The sequence below is a fragment of the Heteronotia binoei genome, chromosome 4, assembly GCF_032191835.1.
Source record: "Heteronotia binoei isolate CCM8104 ecotype False Entrance Well chromosome 4, APGP_CSIRO_Hbin_v1, whole genome shotgun sequence".
In the NCBI taxonomy this organism is placed as follows: domain Eukaryota; kingdom Metazoa; phylum Chordata; class Lepidosauria; order Squamata; family Gekkonidae; genus Heteronotia; species Heteronotia binoei.
The window spans coordinates 132,564,336-132,586,837 of record NC_083226.1 but is presented as its reverse complement, the minus strand read 5'-3'; the positions used below and the strand labels follow the sequence as shown (position 1 = coordinate 132,586,837).

Sequence of the window (22,502 nt, the reverse complement as noted above, 5' to 3'; positions counted from 1 at the left end):
GCCCTGGGGGTTCTATTGTCCTGAGTGTTGTAATAACTTGCAACTCAGCAATGCCCTGGTCAAGACAGTTTCTGAAATCCCTTTGCAATAAAACTGCTACTTTGAGGTCCACCACTGAATGTCCTGGAAAATTAAAATGTTCTCCTGAAGCAGAGGTCCCCAACTTCTGGGCCACGCACCGGCACCGGTCCTTGATCTGTTAGCAATCAGGCTATGAGTTGTATAATTATTTCATTATACATCACAATGTAATAATAGAAATAAAGTGCACAATTGTATCATCCCAAAACCATTACCTCCACACTTGCACCCCCCCGGTCCATGAAAAAATTGTCTTCCACAAAACTGGTTCCTGATGCCCAAAAGGTTGGGGACTGTTGTCCTAAAAGTTTCTCAATTTTATGATACTTGATGTTAGATTTATGTCCATTTATCCTTTGGCAGAGGGTATGACCTGTTTGCCCTTTGTAGAAAACTGAAGGGAAATTGTTGCCATTTAATGGCATATACAACATTAGAAGATGAGCAAGTGAATAAGCCTGAGATGGTGTAGGTGATGTTGTTAGATCCAGTGATTCTGTTGTCTGGGTTTATATGTATGTAGCATCTGCATTTATTACAAGCTCTGGTATCAGTGTCCATGTTCAAATTAGGTGGTGTATTATTGTGGGCAAGTAGTTAAGATTGGGGGCTATCTATGGGCAAGAAAAGATTTGCCCCTCAGTATTTATGAATGAGAACTGTCATTATCCAGTAGAGGTTATAATTTGTTCATAATGCATTGAACTGTTTTGAGCTGAGAGCTGTATGTGACCACTAGTGGTGTTTTGATATTGCTCTTTTGGGCCTGTCTTGCAATGGGTTTTCTCTGGGTACCATTCCGGCTTCATTAATCAACCATTAGTCAACCATTTCTTGACTTCATCAGGTTTGTTGTAGAAGTTATAGGTATTTAAACTAATGTATTTCCAAATTGCCTAGTTATAACTGTAATTTAAAAAAAAAACCCTACGAGACACATATTTTAAACAATTAATTTCCCCAATTTTTGAAGGCTTCCAGTACCTAAAATAGTAGGAGAGAACATTTCTCCCTATGGATGCAGGTGAGCAATCCTCTCCAATAATCCCATATCATTAGTGTTATTATTTCTTGTGTACCACATAAGTTTCTTCCTGTACTAATTATTCTAAAGAGAGGATATGTCCACTAATTTATGCATAATGAAGTATGGTAGGAAGTTAAGATGCTAAAAAGGCACAGATCTGTAAAATTTTAACCACCCTTAATTTATTTATACCTAGATAGCGGCCCCGTGACACAGAGTAAAACAGCAGTGGTGCAGTACTGTGGTCTGAACTCTGCTCATGACCTGAGTTCGATTCTGGCAGCCGGCCCAAGGTTGACTCAGCCTTCCATCCTTCCGAGGTCAGTAAAATGAGTACCCAGCTTGCTTGGGGAGAAGTGTAAAAGACTGGGGAAGGCAATGGCAGACCACCCCGTAAAAAGTCTGCCATGAAAATGCTGTGAAAGAAACCACCCCAGAGTCGGAAACAACTTGCACAGGGGACCTTTCCTTTATGAGGCCCCGTGGCGCAGAGTGGAAAAGCAGCAGTACTGCAGTACTGTGGTCTGAACTCTCTGCTCACGACCTGAGTTTGATTCCGGCAGAAGCTGGATTCAGGTAGCCGGCCAAAGGTTGACTCAGCCTTCCATCCTTCCGAGGTCAGTAAAATGAGTACCCAGCTTGCTGGGGGGGGAAGTGTAAAATACTGGGAAAGGCAATGGCAAACCACTCCGTAGAAAGTCTGCCGTGAAAACGTTGTGAAAGAAACATCACCCCAGAGTCGGAAACGACTGGTGCTTGCAGAGGGGACCTTTCCTTTTCCTTTTTCAAATACCCCCAGCTATTTATTATCTAATTCCTTTATAGTACAAATTATTTCTTATTTTTTTCTTTGTTAAATGCCTAGGAAGTCATCTTTCCTCTACAGACCATTTAAAATGCATCTCATGTAATTTCACGTCACCATGAGTGTTATATTCAAAAATATTCTACTTTTACACATCACTTGTAATTTGATTATTCAACAAAATAAATGTGTTTGGTTTCCAGTCTACTCCTCTTCTGTCTTTTTCCTTCTATTAATAAACGACATATCTGAGGCATGATCTGACCATATTTTATGTTCTATGTCCTTATGATGAATTTCAGTAATTAAAGTGAATGACGACATAAGCAAATCTACTGGTAAGGACTGTATGAACTGATGAGTAATGTAATTCCCATCCATGGATGAATCTGTCTCCATGTAGCTTGAGATCAAATTTGCTAAAAGTCTGATATAAAGATGTCCTCATTCAGATTAATCCATAATCTTTTAGATTATCAGTGCAATTCTAAAAATACTTTTATGGAACGGTCCTACTGAATAAAATGAGATTCAATTATGAGTAGACTAAACCTATTAAGGATTGCTCCCTTCTCTTAAATTTAGGTTTAGATGTATCCAAACCTTTATCTGGAGTGCAATTAAAGTTTCCAATTAATACCTTCTTTAAGGATATCTTTCTTCTTTAAAGATACCCAAGCACCTTACAAATCTCAAGAAAAGTTTAAATGAAATTCTGCTGTATCTTATTCAGTTGCTTGTTGCTGTGAAAATCAGATCAGGGATATGCCTCTCAAAGAGTGTCTGCTTCTTTGGGATTACAGTTCCCATGTTATATACTCAGGGTAAAAGGCTGATGAAGATCCCATTGACAATATTACAAAAATACTCTTTGAGCAACTAATAAATTTGTTGTTTGAGTTTCTTGGTCTTAATTATATCTCTTTAAAAGAATTACTGTTCCATCAGGATCTCATTTCCCATGTAATATGGTTAGAAGAACTTTATTTGACGCTTTGCAGTAATGATTCTTATGAGATGATTACATCACTTGGAAGAATTAAGACCTTGTTTGCCATGTGATAAGAAAACTGCCTTTCAAAAGGAACTCATTTTCTGCATATTTTATTAATAAGAACTGTGGAGGAACGCCATCTTAGTTAATGTTGGTGCTTTGTTGGAAGGGAACATTAAACTACTAAAGCAGGCTTTGGCCTAGCCTCCCTTCATCCCCTCCTCCCTTCCAGAGTTAAACCAGCGCCTCTAGGGGGAAAGCCTCCTAGAGGGGCAGGAAGTTCTTTAGCCTTCCTCTCATTGCCTCCCCCCTTCTGGAGTTAAACCAGCAACTCTAGGGGGAAAGCCTCCTAGAGGGGCAGGAAGTTCTTTTGTTTTATTTATTTGAGTTAGGCGGGAAAAGGCCAGTTCTCAGCTGGCGCTCAGGGAGAGAGGTTGCCAGCCTGTGGGCTCCTGCCCGTGGGAGAGGCGGAGTGGCCCCCAGGCAGTAATTCACAAGGTAGGGCAAGTTTACACCAGGGACGAGAGGATGCATTTAAATCTACCTTTTATTTGTCCTTCTTGTTGCTGTTCAGGTGCTGTGCTAAACTTTTACATGTAACTGTTTTTGGTTTTGTTTTTATTTTTTTCTTTCTCTTCTTATTAAACATTTTTACTGTTTTGAATGCTGGCAGTCAAACTCTGTACCACATAGATCCCCAACCGCTTAGACCACGCTGCTTTATGAAGGGGGCCCCGGGGAAGGGGGAAGGCATGCAGTTGGATAAGGTGCCAATCCTCCAGGGGTTCCCCGAAGAAGTGCTGTGGTCTCTGTGATACCCAAGTACAGGGTGGCAGAGGACCTTGAGGCCTGGCCTCATAGCTGGAGAGGGGGATTGGGAGTCCTGTTCCTCTCAATCTGAACCCCTAGACTGAGCAGGTGGTGGCAGCGAGCCCAGGTGGCCGGAGGAGAAATAGCTCCCTCCAGGAGTTGGCGACTCAATAGGGAGTTGATGGGACCGGGTCTGAAGGCAGAATCGGGCCGGTTCCGTCACAAGAGCCATAGAGAGTTATAGAGAATTTATCCAGTTTCATTGCATATCCATTTGTTTAGACTAATCTTACATGTATTTCTCAGGGAAAACAGGAACTCATTTCCCATATGATGTCATATTGAGAATCTCCATAATGTGCAAAGTTAATTTGGGTTGCACCTCTTGGAAAAATTTCTTCCATGTATGCTGTTTTTATTTTTAGTTTCTATGACTCTTATTTGCTTCAGGTACAGTAATCTGTAGTGCTCCCAAAAGAAAGATTCCTTGCTGAATACTGCATGTATATAATATTGACCCTTTATAACTCACCAGGAGCTTCAACGGGAAACTCCACCTGTACTGAAAGTTAGGTGTGCAAAATCTTGTTACAGGATTAAACTGCTGTTTCCTGGATATTATTGCTGCCAAAATATCCTGAAAAATTAGTACTCAGACATCTTGGAATGGAAGCAACCCTGTTTCTCTTGCTTTCTTTTACTATTCATTCTTTCTTCCTGTGATGGAAGAAATTGGCTCTTAAGTGACAAGCAGACTGTTCTATTAAGGGTCCTACTCTGTATGCTCTATGCCCATCTGCCCCAGTGTATTGTTTGGGCCAGCCACCTTGAAAGAGCAGCACAGAAACTGATTCTTCTGCCCTCTCTGGGACCCCATGGAGTGGTAAACTGTTTACTTGGGACTGGTTTTCAAAGTCTTGTATTTTATCTTTCATACATTCTTTTTTTCTTCTCTTTCTTTCATCTTTTCTGTAGCTCTCTTATTTCCTATAACAGTAATGCTAATTCTACTGCAGATTCAGTGACAGCTGCAGTATTTTGCAGGAATTCTTTGATTACTGTTGTCAAAGAGTTCAAGAAAGATCCTCAGGTTTTCTAGTATAAAGTTATGAAGATCTGCTATAAGCATAACAAGATCACCTCCCATGACCAAGTCTGACAGGCTGTGATTAGACTGCTGTTCACACCACTATTTAAGACAACCATTTCCCATGCTCTCCTCTAACCCTGCTGTATTTCCATTGGAAGGAGGGGGGGAATGGGAGAAAAATGTTGAGGTTTTATTTCTGTTTGAAGTTGCTCTGTTGTTTACCTCTCTGGTTCTCCCCACTCCTTTTTTTTTTTTTTTTGCTATGACTGCTTTTTCAGTTGTAACTTTTTAAAAAAACAATTAAAAAGTAGATGCTCAGGTAGCATTGAGACAACTAACGGGAGTGGTATCACTTCCCCTCTGGTAGATAACTTTTTACAGTTTGTGGTTTATAAATGTGTTTTTAGGGACAGCCTTAACCATATTTTTCATTCCAAGTAACAGAAATTTTAACTTTTAAATATTATTGACCATTACATTTGAAAGTAAGGTAACAAAATAATTTTATTATCTACATCTTGTGGGTTAAAATACTAAGACTGAAGATGAAAATACCCACCCAGGATCTATAAGTCTGTCAATTCTCTCTCTAGGTAACAATTTTCCTCTTGATGTGTGAAGTTTCCGTGCACTCTCTCCACCACCTGTCATATGAAGGTCTTGATTAGTCTACATATACAATCTCATTTTTTCATAAACAGATATACAGAACTATTTACTTTTAGAAACACCTTCTTATCTGAATATTGTTATTTACTATTATGGATTACAACTGGAGGACCTGGCAGGATTTCCGAACAATAGAAAAACAAGCTCCTTGTTGCTGGTAACCATTCCCCTCTTTTTACCTCATAAAAATTTTTAAAATTATTATTATAAACTGAGATAAGGGTACAGAAAAGCAAGAAGGAAGGGGGGAATTATAAGTATCATATTTATCTGTTATTTGCTCATCATAAGGACAAAGAGCATCAGTATAAAACATAAGCATTTGAGATAACTAATAATCAGTAATTTCTACATACTATTCTTGTTATTAAAACCTAACATTTATTGTCATAAGTTACTATTATTAACATTCATTATTTCTTTATATATTCTAATACATCGTAGTACTATATGGTTATCATAGTCAAATTTAAATCTGAATTTTAAAAAGAATCTCTAAAAATGTAAAAAGATAATGACAGGCTGAGTTAATATGTACATTTGTAATCTTAAGTATATCATTATTTCATAAAGTATATTATTTTTAAAATACCTATATTTATGCTATTATAATATTATCTGCAACAACCTAAATTATATTAATACAGTTATATTAATGACTATACTAACTTTATCCTAATAAATGAAATAACAAAAAGCACTTCAGTAGCTAATACAAATTATTCATTTTTTATCTGTACTTATAGTAAGCATGGTAATTTTCCCTTTTTTTCAAATTCTTTGACTGGTCTTCTATTTATATAATTAGTCTTTGGCCATAATGGCATATTCTGCCATTTTATTTCTCCAGTTTTTGTTGTTAGGACACTCCTCAGCTTTGCATTTAGTTGCTCATGTTATTCTGGCTACTGTCAGCATGTATCTGAACAATTCATGAAGAATTCTTTCAGTTTTATCTGGTAAAATTCCCAGTAGCATAGTCTCTGGTTTCATTTCAAAATTAATTTTTAAAACTTTCTGAATCTCTGCATATATATTTTTCCAAAATCTTCTTGCCTTTTTACAAGTCCATTACCTATGGTAAAAAGTGCCTTTTGCCTCTTTGCACTTCCAGCAAAACTCAATATAGGAGTTATGTTACATTGAAAGAATCTCTTATACCAGTTTTCTCTCAGTGTTTGCCTTGCAGTAAATTTTATACGTCTCAGAACCCATTCCCTCAGAACCCACTGCCTCATCTTCAGTTTCTGTATGAGATTGGGTTGCCATGGCTATGTGTTTTATGCTGTCTGCTCTGTGGTGAAATGGTTCTTACAGTGATTCATTCTATTATGAGGGTTGTGGAACTTATTCAGCTGGTTCAGATCTCAAGCTGTCAGACCTCATGAGGAATTCACTTTCCGGTTTTTTTCCACCACTACCTCCAATATACATACAGAATTCCTTTTCACTGCTATCAGCAGCCTCCCTAATAACCTGTAACCCAGACACTTTTCTTCACATTAAGAAATCACCTTTCTATTTCAAACCACTATGGATGTTGAAGAAACCTTGAAAAGCTCAATTATTAGGCATCTCAAACTTTGGAGTGTTTTTTTTTCTTTTTAGAGCTTTTTTTTAAAAAAAATGGTCATTGCTATAGCACTACTAAACTATATAAGTTATGATTATTTTATGTACTCTTCTGGCGCAGTGGGAAAAAATTAGAGGAAATGGCAGCAGTTTCCTGGAAACAAAGTGGCTACACAGTAAATAGATAAACAAAGTAAACAAAGATACAGGAAACAAAGTGGCTACACAGCAAATAGATCAAAGCAAAACCACTGTGCAAACACAAAATGAATCAACAATAACAGAATAAAGTGACAAATAATTTATAAAGTTACCCCAAATACACAGGAAGTATATTTCATAAAGGGATGGATTCCACAATAATTTTCAAGAAGATTCCATGGAGAATGCAAGAGGTCCATTCAAAAGGCTTCCCCTGGAAATTCAATCACAGTCAATTTCACAAGATGTGGTTGATCCAGTCTCCCAAAATATAGGCTCCAAAGATACTAAGTTTCTTCCTTACCAGTTTGTCGATTTGATATACCACGTTTCGCAAAAAAGCTTCATCCAAGAGCTATCCTGTAAACTCACAACAATGACATCAAACCAAGACATATTCAGTTTCCAAAAGGCACAAGCACAAGAGCTTGTTCTTGGATGAAGCTTGTTTGCGAAACGTGGTATATCGACAAACATTTAAGGAAGGAACTTTGTACCCTATATTTTGGGAGACTGGATCAACCACATCTTGTGAAATTGATTGTGATTGCATTTCCAAGGGAAGCCTTTTGAATGGACCTTTTGCATTCTCCATGGAATCTTCTTGAAAATTATTGTGGAATCTATGCCTTTATGAAATATACTTCCTGTGTATTTGGGGTATCTTTATAAATTATTTGGACACTTTATTCTATTATTGTTGATTCATTTTGTGTTTGCACAGTAGTTTTACTTTGATCCTATGCAGAAGCAGCACTGCCAAAGTGCCTGTCTCCGCATTCACAGTGGCAATGAACACAAAACAGAGATTTCTTATCAAGTGAATGCAGCCCATGTTTGATTAATACAGTACTGAAACCCTCTTCCATTAATTAATGGAATTATTAATACAGTACAGAACCCTACTTAGAAAGGAGCTTAGCAGCAACTGATACAAGATAAATGTTAAATTGTACTGTTACAGCTTTTCTCTTTTATGACTTCAGGCATTACCATTTGCCACAACACTAGAAGCCAAATCCAATCAAGTTGCTATATAGGATGATCTAATAAGAGAAGTATGACATACCCAGTCGGATTTTTTCTGCTTGCCGCTGGAGTTCTGTCACGAGTGCTTTCATTCTCTCATAATTTTCCTAGTTGGAGAATTAAAGTAAGCAGGAGAATCATTCAATTTTATTATATAGCTTTGTGCCCTAATATTTAACTGGATATATAAATAATTAATAACAGTAACAGCCACCTTCATTAGCTTTTTCCAAACCGTGATGCTCCAAGCCAGGTACAGATAAGTAAACTAAGTTATTAATACATTTAAATTGATACATTTGTACTGACTATTAATTTTTTATTAATAATAATAATAATGTCCAAGCATTTCCATTTATAAAACTACATATCCATAGTCTACAGAATTTTGTGGCATGTTGTCAATGTACGGAAGGATTTCTGATTCTTCTTTCCCAAAAACAGCCCAGCAAGCTGCTTTCTATACACAAGAGGTTTTCAAAAATAGTTTCTGATGTAACATAAGAAACTGCTGTTAGCAGAAAACTAAGAAGCCCAATGTATGTGCACACACCCTTCCATGCATCCAAAGGAAGGAATGCTCTGGAACAGATCCCAGGACACATTTTAATAAGAAAATGAAACCTGCTTTAATCACAGATCATCACTATGTTGATTGTTCTACATTTTCCATAAAACCAATCCAGGTTAACATGCCCCTCAATATTAAAATAACTCTCTCAATAATGAAGCCTTGTGGGCTCAGAACAATATCTCAAATCACCAATTTAGCCTCAGAAAGGCAAGAGAGGAAAAGAAAGAACACTTCTGGGGAGAAAACAAAAGATGAAGGTACACACACATGATAACAACCATAGATCACCATCTGCCTGTTATTCATGCTTGTCAAGATTTTTTTTTAAAGCTACTTACACTGAAATGATATTTTAAAGTTTTGATATCAGGTAAATGTTAAAATAAGATTACCAAAATATAAATATGAGCAGAATGAGTAAGAGATTTAAACTTCTGTCAGTCTTACCAATGACAAATCATACAAGATGAACAAATTAAAGTACACCCTCATACTCAAGAATATTCCTTCCCTCTCATCAGCTTTTTTTTTGGGGGGGGGGGGTGCAGGGATGGAGAAACTGTATTTTTAGTAAATTGCTGAAAGCACTGGAAGGGCAGCACTAGGTGTTATGAGGATAAAAGAGGAGGCAGTCTTGATTCTGGGTTTCACTGTATCACAAATCATCATCAGCAATGCATATGTTGGTACTTACCACAAAAGGAGCCAGCCCCAAAACCAGCCTTAAACTTCTTGCTGCCACAGAGCTGCTGATGGGGGCTGGGGGTTGGGAGGCTTTCCTCTCCATCCCTCCAGTCAACAGACATGCAGTGCTTGAAATGGGAAATGGGAGGATATCCTTTCTTCTTCAGACAGTATTGAAAGCAACTGTAGACCCCAATAGGACTATCAAAGCTACCACAAGAGACAACATGCAGGGAGAGATAATCCTTGAAGTATGTGGGCCCCAGATCATAAAGGGCCTTAAAGTTAAACATCACCATTCTGAATTGGACCTGGAAACTAGTCAGCCCAGATAATAGGCTCCTGCATATTGCATATGCTGTAGCTTCTAGATCATCTTCAAGAGCAGCATCATGTAGAACACACTACAGAGATCTAGACTTCAGGTTACTGAAACATGGATCCAAATGCTCAGATTGGGCATGTGTAACCAGGAAGCCAGCTTCTTGACTAGAAGCAGGTGGAAACAGCTTTGTTTCTCCACCACCCCCATCACAGACACCTGTTTCTCCAAATGGAGACCAGGATCCAGCAAGACTCCCAAGCTCTTAATAGCGGCATTCAGCAAAAGCTTCACACCATTGATGATAGGAAGCATAATCCCCTCTAAAGCCAAGGCCCTTCCAGCCACCATCACTATGGTCTTAACTGGATTCCGCTTCAGTTTGTTCTCTCTCAGCCAGCCACTTGATCAGTGCTAAAGTTACTCTAATTTCCAGAGCCACTTGATCAGTGCTAAAATTACTCTGATTTCCAGAGCAGTTGCCTATATGTCTTTGGATGCTGTGATGCAAGAAACATTTAACTCCCTTGGAATATGTGGAACTAGACATATGTTGCTCCAGACTTTTGCCTACATTTATACTGAGCATCGGATCCCTAAAACAAAGACTATCTTGGTATTACAGAGGCACAAATTAGGAAAAACAGTCTGAGTGTATTTTTTAAAAATTGTCATAATGAGGAGGACCAGGAAAACAGAAAATCATGAGAAATGTGTAATTATTAACACATGGGGGGAAACCTGAAGATTAATTTGAGCATGTAATCTTGTTAAATGCTGTAAAATCAACATACACTTTCTGTCTGACTAAACTGCATTTCTATATCCCGCTTTGTAACAACCTTCCACTTTGTCTTATTAAATTTGCAGACCAAGACAAACAACAAATGTCAAGAAGGGCAATACTCATAATTTGCCTTGCGCCTTTTTGAGTTTGCACAGTATCTAATCATACTGTATTTTTCCCCCTGGACTATGAACATCTCTTGGAAGGGACCTCACGTTTCATCGATGGTAAAACACTGTGTACATTATTTGTGCCTTTCACAGCAAAAGCTGAATCTGTGTAATCGCTGACAAAGGGCCATCTTTGCTTGTCATATCAGATATACTCTGTTTGTAAAGAACAGCAGAATACACCTATCAATTTTGACCTCTGCGCTTGAAACTTCTACAACAATTTAACCCTCTTCTCTCCCCAAAAGCAATCAGGCCACACAATAAAGGCCTGTAGAGCTCTGGCCAGCAACTTGTTTCAAAGGAAAGCCAGTTTAAGGAGGGACTGGAGAGTGCTGAAAGAATTAAAAAAAAGAAGTTGCTTTCAGAATACTATAATACTTTCTAGAGACTTTCCAAAGAGGCACACCATATCACAAGCAACACAACACATGCTCTGGGCTCTTGGGCACATGATAAATGCTAATGTGTATTTAAAGCTTCAGTTTGGAACATATGTTCAGAGATACATGTGCTTACAGGATGTGACCACAAAAATTAGACCAGTGATTTCACATTGGTATCAAACAGCATGGGGATAAGACAGAACCATGTGTTTAACAGCAAACCATACAGCCAAAAAGTAAATTCCCTGAACCACCTTCTGGAATCTGCCCATCTTGACAAAAATATGTAATCATTAAAATCTGCCTCATTCCTGAGGACTGGAAGGTAGCCAATGTCACCCTCATTTTTAAGAAAGGTTTCAGAGGAGATCTGGGGAATTACATGCTGGTCAGTCTAGTCGATACCAGATAGGTTGGTGGAAGCTGTTACAAAAGACAGAATTAGTTGGCACACTGATGAACAAAAGCTATTGAAGAAAAATCAGCATGGATTCTGTAAGATAAGAACATAAGAGAATGTCTCATCCAGCCCAATGCTCTGTCACACAGCAGCCAAAAAAACAGGTGCCATCAGGAGGTCCACCAGTGTGACCAGGACACTAGAAATCTTCCCACTGTCTCCCCACCCCCCAAGCACTAAGAATACAGACTATCACTTGTCCCAGACAGGGAGTTCCAGCTATATCTTGTGGCTAATAGCCACTGCTCCATGTGTTTATCCAGTCCCTTCTTGAAGCCGTCTATACTTATAGCTGCCACCACCTCCTGTGGCAGTGAATTCCATGCGTTAATCACTCTTTGGGTGAAGAAGTACTTCCTTTTATCTGTTCTAACTCAACTGCTCAGCAATTTCATTAAGTGCCCACAAATTCTTGTATTGTGAGAAAGGGAGAAAAGTACTTCTTTCTCTACCTTCTCTATCCCATGCATAATCTTGTAAGCCTTGTACAGATCTTGCCTCACTAACCTTTTAGTGTTCTTTGAGGGGATGAACAAATATGTGGACCAGGGTGACCTAACATGTTGTTTACCTAGACTTCCAAAGAACTTTTGATAAAGTTTCTCATCAAAGGCTCATAAGTAAATCCAGCAGTCATGGGATAAGAGGGCAAGTTCTCTTGTTGATTAAAAACTGGTTAATTAACAGGAAACAGCAAATGAGTATAGCAGTTTTCACAGTGGAGTAAGCAGCGTACCACAGGGCTAAATACTGGGTCTGGTGCTTTTAAACTTGATTAATTACTTGGAGTTGTGAGCAATGAAGTGGCTAAGTTTGCAGGTGACACTAAGTTCTTCAGGGTGTTAAGAACTAGGGAGGATTGTGAGGTGCTCCAGAGGGATGTATTGAAGCTAGGTAAGTGGGCATCAACATGGAAAATGAGGTTCAATGTGGCCAAGCGCAAAGTAATGCCAAAAATCCCAACTACAAATACACGTCAAGGGGGCCAAACTGGTGGAGAGGAGACTGATCAGGACAGAGTAGTAGATAACTCACTGGAAATGCTGACTCAGCATGCAACAGCAATAAAAAAGAGAAATGCCATTCTGGGGATTATTAGGAAGGGAACTGAAAAAAAAATCAGCCAATTTCATAATGCCCCTGTATAAATTTGATGGTGTGGCCTCATTTGGAATAGTGTAAAGTTCTGGTCACCACACCTCAAAAAAGATATTATAGTATTGGAAAAAGTGCAGAAAATGGCAACTGAAATGATTAAAGGGATGGAACACTTTCCCTTTGAAGAAAGGTTAAACAGGTTGGGGCTCTTTAGCTTGGAAGTGACATGATAATTTGCAAAATTATACATGGGATAGAGAAGGTAAAGAAAGAAGTACTTTTCTCTTTTTCTCACAATACAAAAACTCATGGACACACAGTGAAATTAATTAGAGTAGGGTTTAGAACAGATAAAAGGAAGTACTTCTTCACCCAAAGTAATTAACACATGGAATTCATTGCCATAGGAAGTAGTGGTGGCTACAAGCACGGACAGCTTGTAGTGGTAGCTACAAGCATAGACAGCTCCATAAATGTATGGAGCAGAGGTCCATCAGTTGCTATTAGCTGTAAGGTATAGATGGGACACTTTGTCTGGGGCACTGCTGCACTGTATTCTTGGCACTTGCTGGGGGGGGCAACAGTTGGAGGGTGTCTTGAATTTGGCTCTATTGGTGGACTTCCTGATGGCACCTGGTTTTCAGCCACTGTGTGACACAGGTTATTGGAATGGATGGGCCATTGGCCTGATCCAACATGGCTTCTCTTATGTTCTTAAACAAGAACAAAACCACCAAAATATAGTGCTTCCAAATCCCTGGGTACAAAGCTGATCCATAATAAGGTTAGGGCCTTTTAGCTTGGAGAACAACAGTTGAGGTATGACACAATAGAGGTTTACAAAATTATGCATGGGATAGAGAAGTTAGAGGAATAAGTACTTTTCTTCCTTTCTCACAATACAAGAGCTGGTGGGCAGTAAGTTTAAAACAGATAAAAGGAAATACTTCTTCACCCAAAGAGTAATTAACACATGGAATTCACTGCCGCAAGTGGTGGCAGCTACAAGCATAGACAGCTTCAAGAGGGGACTGGATTAACAAATGGAACAGATGTCCATCAGTGGCTGTTAGCTACAAGATGGAACGCTCTATCTGGGGCAGTAAGGCTTTGTATTCTTGGTGCTTGGGGGAGGGGAGCAACAGTGGTAGAGCTTCTGGAGTTATGGCCCCGCTGGTGGACCTCATGACAGCACCTAAGTTTTGGCCACTGTGTGACACAGAGTACTGGACTTATCCAACATGGCTTCTCTTATGTTCTTAATGATATCATGTGAAAAGTGTTATGTGTATGCAAAAACCAAAAGACTCTATGAAAGGAATAATGCATGCTTTTTGTTTGCAAACACATGAAAATCCAGAGTCATGCACTGCTAATTTGGACAGCAGGTTGCAGTTCCTAGTATAGCAAACAAACCCTATGCATGAGTGCTGAGTGGAAGAATGCGCCAGATGATTGGAGGAGGTAGGTTTTTCTTTGCTCCAGTATTGCTGTTGCCCCACCAATGGGTGAACTGCTGTGCAAAGGAGAGTTCTGGTCATATCCTCTTTCATCATAAGCAGCATGAAAGGGATGGAGGTCCCTTCCCAAGCAATTTACTTGCAGCACAACTGGATAACTGGAATAGGAAAAGCTGAGGTTGCTTATTTAAAAAGCATAAACGGAGAAACAATGTTCTGCTGTAGACTAGACTTGGTACAGGGAATAACACATGCTCCAATTCACTGCTGCCTGAGGAGGCGCAGAAATGCTCATCTAAGGCAGTGGTAACCTTTCGTATCTTATGTGCCACCAATCATTATTTCAAAGAACTTGACATTTGCTTGTTCCAAAAAGGACATTTATAAGCATTCTGTTTTAAGGACATGAATAATTTTAAACACAATGGATAATCCTCAGGAAACCATATATCAGACACTTGCTGGTTTGTTTCCACATCAAAACCCTGCATCCCAACAACTTCTGCATCCCACAAGTTGAGAACTGGTCTAAAGTACTCTTTTGGGGTATTTTATGGTGTTCCTGCAAGAAGAAAGCAAAACGGAAGGAGAGTCTAATTGCACCGTACAAGGGTCCTGAGCAAAAAATGAAGTTTCAATGAAGATTCCTTAAACAAAACAACAACAACTCTCCCTAATAATCTGCCAACACCATCCTGTGACTAAGAACAAGAGTCAAGGAGGCACTCCCCACCTCGTGCAATTCCATTCAGGAAAAAGTCTCACCTGCTGAATTTCTGTCTGTCCTGCAGTTACAAAAAAGACACAGGAATTCTGAATTTAAATGTGTGACCAGCCAGCTTGTACATAAGTAGACCTGCAGTTACTTACTAGGGGTAAAACCAACAAGATTTATTTCTAAGAATATATGCTTCGGATTGCGCTGCAAATCGCTATAGAAATGAAAGCATAACAAAGCGTTGCAAGAAGAAAGCTAATTCATCGGCCAGAAACACCCCCTCCACCCTTTCCCTGGACGCAAAATGCAGCTGAGTAGGCGAGCGGGTCACCCCAAACACCCCAGAAAAGCTAGTAGGGACGGGTGGACGGAGTCACCACCCTTCTGCTTCCCCTAAACTCCATCTTTGAGAGCTATTAGCAAACCTCGCAGCTCCGCCTCCTCGGCCTACCTGATAAAGCGAGGAGGTGGTGTCGGACTGCGAGCCCACAGTGGCCACCCTGTCCCCATGGTAAGCTCGAGTCACAGCAGCCACAGCCGACCCCGGGCACCGAAAGAGCGAGCAGAGGCGGCACTTGAGGCCGGGCAACATCGCGCCGGAGCCACCACAGGAAGCAACTTTCCGGGCCTAAAACCAGCCGCTCCGCCACTCCCCTGGTTACAGCCAATGGGGAAAAGGAACAAGGCCCAAGCGGCGTGCGGCCTTTCCTTCAGAGGCACTTCCTTCTCCTTGGAGAGCGGTTGAAGGCACGGCCGAAGGGAACGGGAATCTGGAAATCAAACCCTTTCCTCCGCCCCCAAGTCCCTCCCGCTTGGGAAGGCGATTCTTGCCTTACTGTATTGGAGGATTTTTTAACGTCCTCTTTGCTAGCGTAGCTCTTATGCCCTAAACAGACTGCTAGTGGTCTAGGGTAGCTGGTTGGTCACTGTGCGACACAGCATGCTGGATTCGGTGGACCACCTGTCTGATTCGTTGCCAAGCTCCAGGTGGTGGCTGGAGATCTCCCGGAATTACAGCTGCTCTTCAGACAACAGATATCGGTTCCCTGGAGAAAATAGCTGTCTTGAAATGTGGACTCTATGGCATTTTACCCCTCTGACGTCTACCCACCCCCCAAATCTCCAAGAATTTCCCAACCCAGAGCTCGCAACCCTATGGTGCTTATGTTCCAATTAGGCCAGTGGTCATCTGCTCTATCTAGTATACAGAGGTACATAGAAGTACATTAATGACAATGTATAACACTCCTTGATAAACCATGTCTTTGTTTAAAGCCATACAAGCTAATGGTATCAAAGCTTGTCATTCTGTGTGTTTTGTGAAGAATTCAATAGGTGAACAGCTGGATATCAGTTGTAAAAGCAGGAGGTCTCCAGGTAAATTTAGAAGCTGGCAATCTAATCCTATATGCCTGGAATCTGTTAAAAAGAGTATTTGCAATTACAACCCTTTAACAAACTTTACCTGCTAAATACCCATCTCCAGCATGCACCTATATGGGGAAATGGCAGTCCCACACAGTAAATGTGGTTAGTAATATGAACAATTTGAAAAGACAAATGCTAAGAAAGTTATGTGTCATTCCTATTGGCCAGGAAAAAAAACAAGTACCCTTTTCTTCTCAAATTAAAGGATAGTGACCAAGCCCACTACTCACATTTGACTGGGCAGCACACCTTAAAAGTATTTTGAAATATCCAGGTTATGACTTCGTACCATGCAGTTCCAATTTATTTGTTTTAATTGTGCACTGTATTTTCCATAAAGCCATGTTGTGCAAGTTTAAACATGTAAGGCTACTAGATCCAGTTTCCTAGCTACATTTGTGCCACATAAATAGTTGGTAGATACAAATTTTGTACTCAGTAGCAGAAAAGAAGGCAAATGGGATTGGATAAACTATGGATGCAGAACATTTTGTTAGCATTCATCACTATGCTTGGAACAGAACTCAGCATACAGATCAGTTAACATCCATTTTCCTTAGGGTTGCCAGATCTGTGTTGGGAAATATCTGGAGAGAGTGGGGGTTAGGAAGGGGAGGGGTCTTAACCTGGTACAATACCATGATAGAGCCCATCTTCTCCAGGGGAGCTGACCTCTCCCATCTGGAGATCAGTTGTAAACGCAAGAGATCTCCAGGCACATTTGGAGGCTTGCAATCTAATGCCTGGTATCTGTTAAAATGAGAGCATTTGCAATTACGACCCTTGAACAAAAACTGTTAAATCATTAAATCCTTTTACATGACTACTTAGTGTATACAGCATTGTGCTAGCCCACATACAGCTTAGCAACTCATCTGCACACATCAACAGTCTAAAAGTCAGTTTTGCTTTTTATATAAACATATCTGCCTGGTCAACAAAGCTATGCTTCTGAGCAGACAACTATTTACAAACCAGTGTTAGTAATTCTAGCAGGTTAGTAATGTCAGACAAATGAAATATCAAGGTAAATATTTGCCAAAACTGAAGACTTGATTCTCCAAATATTTTAAAAGCTGAGCAGTCTGGGGGTAAAGTGAATGGGTTTCTTTCAATTAAGAACACAATCCAACCCAAGTTAAGTATATTTTAGTGTCACATTTCAATGGGAAAGTTACAAAAAAAACCCATTAACTGTAGGGTTATTGTATCACATGTAGATAACCTAATACACCTTTCTGTGTATTATGACAGTTCCATAAGTGACATAAATGATTGGGTTGTTTCTTTTAAACCCCTAATGAACCTTCAATACAGTTAAAACCAGATGGAAATTGTGAAAAGTCCCATTCTCTCTCTCACACACACACCCATGGTTGATCTAGCCTTCCAGTGGTCCACAACCATTATTGATATCAAATTATTTTTAAAAAATTGGAACAATGTTTAAAAAGGTAATGCTCCACAGAGCCAGTATTGTGATTCATGTAGACACATAGCTTATAAATATACTTTGGATAGTGGTTTGGATAAACGTATCATAGTCAACTCAGAAACCTGAAAAAACAATCGTTTGCTTCAATGGCTAGCCACTCCTATGTCTTGTTTTACTAGGACTATCAGTATGTTTGTACTGGTTCTAAACCAGTGCTTTTAAGTTGTAGTCAGGTGGCTAAGACAGAACAAGCCAAATCCATACAAAATAGAGGTAATGAAATGCTGATGCTTTGGAGCACTGCTAGTGGCCCTGAAGCCACCTTTGGCTCTTCCGAGCACCATTTTCCAATGTGACAAACCACTTCATGTTTCAGGAATGTGGACAAGGCCATTTTCCAAAGCACAAGCCTGCTCTGAACCAGTCAAAGGGCCTCACAGGGCCAGACTAGACATGACAGCATCCTTGTGTCTGCCATAAAGACACAGCCACTACTTAAAAATGCTATGAGGGTCCAATCCTGATTGGGCCCACAGTACTCTTGTTCCTCCCCATGCCTTTTCAAGGGCCAAAAGAATGGTTGGGGATGGGAATTTGGCTGTCAGCACTTTAAAAGGATTGAAAGAAAACAAGAATACCTCAGCCCAGTGCATTGTGGGCTGGATCAGGATTGGGCCCTTGTGGCATTTTGAAACAGCAGCAACATCCTCATGGTGGCCCCAAGGATGCTGTCACTTTTAGTTTGACCCTTAGGAACACTCATGGTTGGACCCAAGCAGCTCCTGAAGTGGGAAGTCTGAATACCCTTTACTTCCTTCTCTGCCTTCTTGCTCTCACCTCAGCACTAGGCAGAACATACTCCTGAAGTATTGCTCTGCAGAGAAGGTAAGAGTTTCACATATCCTTCCCCTGCACAGCCTGATAAGCACTTAGCTAGCCAGGAGCCTTGCATATGGGAAATAAATCTTCACAAATTCCACTAATGGCAAAGTCTAGCACATTAAAAAAACAAACAATTATTGCAGAAATATTAGCCAATCCTTATCAGATGTAGGAATCTGATTACATTAGGCTCTAATGAAAAACTTAACAAGGAAGTGATATAAAATTATTTATTCACATAGTTTACATATATAACATGACTGCTCTCTTTGAAACAGAAAACTTACACATGAACAGTTGAAAAAAAAAGAAGAGTTGGTTTTTATACCCCGTTTTTCTCTACATGACGGAGTCTCAAAGCAGCTTACAATTGCCTTCCCTTCCTCTCCCCACAGCAGACACCCTGTGAGGTAGGTGGGGCTGACAGAGTTCTGAGGTCACCCAGCTGACTTCATGTGGAGTGGGGAATTGGTGTAGTGGTTAAGAGCGGTGGATTAGAGTCTGCTGCTCTTAACCACTACACCAAGCTGGTATCAAACGTCATGAAAGCAATCTCTTACCACATTTAAACAAATGAAATGGATTGTGCCTTAAACAAGGATACTGCTCAGTTTTCTTCTGTCATTAATTTGTGCACTATTCATACCAGAAAGAAACATACATTATCCTATTTATTGAAATTATCCCAAAGACAGCATAGTTTTACAGTGAAAATTAACAGGATTTCTTGGCCTTTCCACTGAGTAAGAAGAGATAAGGCACCTTATACCAAAGTTTATCTTTTATATGATTTCTGGAAAATGGACTTGTTTTGCACTGTTGTTTATATTACTCTAGGAATTTAAATTGGTGTACATTATTCAACAATTTCTCCATGCATTAAAATCACAAAATACACTTTTCTATACTGGAACTTATCCCCCTTCCCATTTTTAGCACTGAAAAATGCTTCTCTGGGTTCACTGCATTTGTTATAAGATTCAGAGTCATTATGGGTGATTTTTACTCTGTATGGAACTTATTCCAATATTATTAAATGTAAAGCAAAAATTAGCTCTCAAATCAGTCTATATGAATTTGCTATTCTGTTAATTATAATAATTGATTAGTTACTATTTGGCATTCTGCTCTTGCAGGAAGTAACAAGAGTCTTACAGAAATCATCTGAATATACAATTTAGTAAATATTTTGTGTATGTATAATCCCAAAACAAACCTAAAAAACAGAATCAGCTCCTTAATTATATAGAAAATGATCTGTACTACTGAATAACAGTTACAAGCAGAAGGCTAGATACTGCATTTGATCAAAATGTGTATATTATCTCCACTAATATCAGGAGAACCAGAATTTAGAATCAAATCATTAGTTGAAGAAGAACTCAGGGGAAAAAAATCTCTTACACTTTTTTAGATTTTACCATGTTACTGATCTAGACAGGTTTTCTGAAACTGACAGAGGATGTGGGTTTTTTGGCAAAATCATGAACTATCTGGGGTGTGGTTTTAAAAAAATACTTCCAACAACATCTGAACAGATTACAAATGGGAACCCCCTCCCCCCCACCGCAAACACATTCACTTTAGAAATCAATTACTCTTATAGTATTATCTTTTTATTCTATAGGGGCTAATCGTAATCTCCCATTTCTTATTTTAACATGAAACTTTTCTAGGCCAGAGATGTTATATGCATAGTCTTTAAAGAATTTTACAACACATTGTTCACTCATTGCTCTTTTGGATTTAGACTTTAGTGTTGATTAATTATACATTTCCCTTTTATCTCCAGGACACACAGAATTAACGTGGGAAAGTTATCTTTTGGTACATTCAAATTTAATAAATAAAAGTTTCACATTTATCTCTCTGTACATTTAAAGGACCCAAACTCAATAGTTTTTGTACCAATTCACGTGTATTAGTTATAAAAATAAGCTTACAATAAAAATATTTTATGTACTGAAATGTTCAGAACTTGCTTATTTACAGAGATAAATATGACTACACATACATTCCCCTCCTTTTAAAGGTTTACTTCACAAAAAGAAGTATAGATAATTTACAACCAGCACTACAAACATCAGTGTTACATTAAGGAGGTCATACAAATAATCTCCATTACATTTCTTTAGCACAGCCTTGTTGTTAGTAACTATGCAATTGATGTACACAGATCAGTTGATACCCTGATCATGTGCACTTTTCAACTTAAAAATTTCAATTTCCTAATTGTTCCAAAAGCAACAGGCTACTTGGAATACAAAACCAACTCCTTCAGCTTCAACGGTGCTCTATATGCCTTTAGAGTGCCAGAACTAAATGAGAATTTGTGACTGACTGAAAACATTACATAGCTACTATGATGCATTCTTGGATTCCAGATGTCTCCTAAATTATTCTGAATCATCCACCTCCATAAAAATATCTCTAAAGAAATATTCTGAGATCCTAGTTGGTTCTTCATCTTTTTCCTGATCCTTAGAAGAATTTTCATTCTCATAGAGCTGGGAGCAAACCTACAACAAAAGAAAACAGATTATGTTTACAGGTCTGAATTTTTTTATGTATATGCTGAACAAATTCATACCTGGTTTTAACTCCAGAGCATGTTGCAGCAAAAAAAAAAAAAGAGTCTTATGACAGGGGTGTCGAACTCATGTTATGAGGGCCAGATCTGATATAAATGAAGCCTTGTTGGGCTGGGCCATGTCAGGTTGGCTGGGCCATGTTGGGCCAGAACATATGTGTACCTATATAAGATTAGGTAGCAGCAATATAAACTTTATAAAAGACACAGGAGGGGGAGGAGCCTCAGCCAATAGAAGGAAGAGAGACTTGGCTCAGTAGCTCTGCTGTACAATTGAGAGAACCTGGGAAAACAAGCTCTGCCCTCCCCGCTTCCTTACCAAGGGAGGAGGCTCAGCCAATGGAGAAAATAGGTTTTGCTCTCTAGCTCCTGTGCAATTGAGCAAGTCTGGCAAAGCAAGCTGTTATGCAGAAGGAAGCAAGAGAGAGGGAGAAGGAAGCAGATGACAGCCAGTTGCTCGAGGGCGTGATAGGAGCACTCTGAGGGCCTGATTCGGCCCCCAGGCTGCATGTTTGACACCCTGTCTTATGGCATCTTCAAAATCATCCCAATTTTTTCAAGCCTAAACTTTCATGGAATACAGCCCATCTACACAGATGCAGATACACTCAAAGCATCTGAAGAAGTGTGTTGAGCCCACAAAAACTTAAGTTGTAATAAAATATGGTTAGTCTTTAAGATGTCACAAGACTCCAGCTTGTTTTTGCATCTTGTTTGCTTCAGAAAACAGCAAGCGCACGTAGGTACACAACTATTTTAAAAAAGGTAAACGTAGTCCCCTGTGCAAGCACCAGTCATTTCTGACTCTGGGGTGATGTTGCTTTCACAACATTTTCATGGCAGACTTTTTATGGGGTGGTTTGCCATTGCCTTCCCCAGTCATCTACACTTTCCCCCCAACAAGCTGGGTACTCATTTTACCAACCTCAGAAGGATGGAAGGCTGAATTAACCTGAGCCGGCTACCTGAACCAGCTTCCGCTGCGATTGAACTCAGGTCGTGAGCAGAGAGTTCAGACTGCAGTACTGCAGCTAGTACAGTTTGGTGTAGTGGTTAAGTGTGCGGACTCTTATCTGGGAGAACCGGGTTTGATTCCCCACTCCTCCACTTGCACCTGCTGAGATGGCCTTGGGTCAGCCATAGCTTTCATAGAAGCTGTCCTTGAAAGGGCAGCTGCTGTGAAAGCACTCTCAGCCCCACCTACCTCACAGGGTGTTTGTTGTGGCGGGG

The 22,502-nt window shown here is 39.6% G+C and overlaps 2 protein-coding genes across 2 annotated transcripts in view; both read right to left on the bottom strand.

The window, feature by feature from the left end:
• MCCC2 (methylcrotonyl-CoA carboxylase subunit 2) overlaps window positions 1-15,702 on the bottom strand; it is a 49,289-nt gene extending 33,587 nt beyond the window's left edge. The window contains exons 1-3 of the mRNA XM_060235780.1: window positions 15,389-15,702; window positions 8,319-8,385; window positions 5,367-5,451 (exon numbers count right to left, since the gene is read on the bottom strand). Of these exons, the coding sequence (XP_060091763.1) occupies window positions 5,367-5,451; window positions 8,319-8,385; window positions 15,389-15,529 (293 nt within the window). The 5' untranslated portion in view covers window positions 15,530-15,702. The remainder of the gene's footprint in view (window positions 1-5,366; window positions 5,452-8,318; window positions 8,386-15,388) is intronic.
• A 3,196-nt stretch (window positions 15,703-18,898) lies between these two features.
• BDP1 (B double prime 1, subunit of RNA polymerase III transcription initiation factor IIIB) overlaps window positions 18,899-22,502 on the bottom strand; it is a 72,172-nt gene continuing 68,568 nt past the window's right edge. The window contains exon 42 of the mRNA XM_060235779.1: window positions 18,899-21,201. Within this exon, the coding sequence (XP_060091762.1) occupies window positions 21,079-21,201 (123 nt within the window). The 3' untranslated portion in view covers window positions 18,899-21,078. The remainder of the gene's footprint in view (window positions 21,202-22,502) is intronic.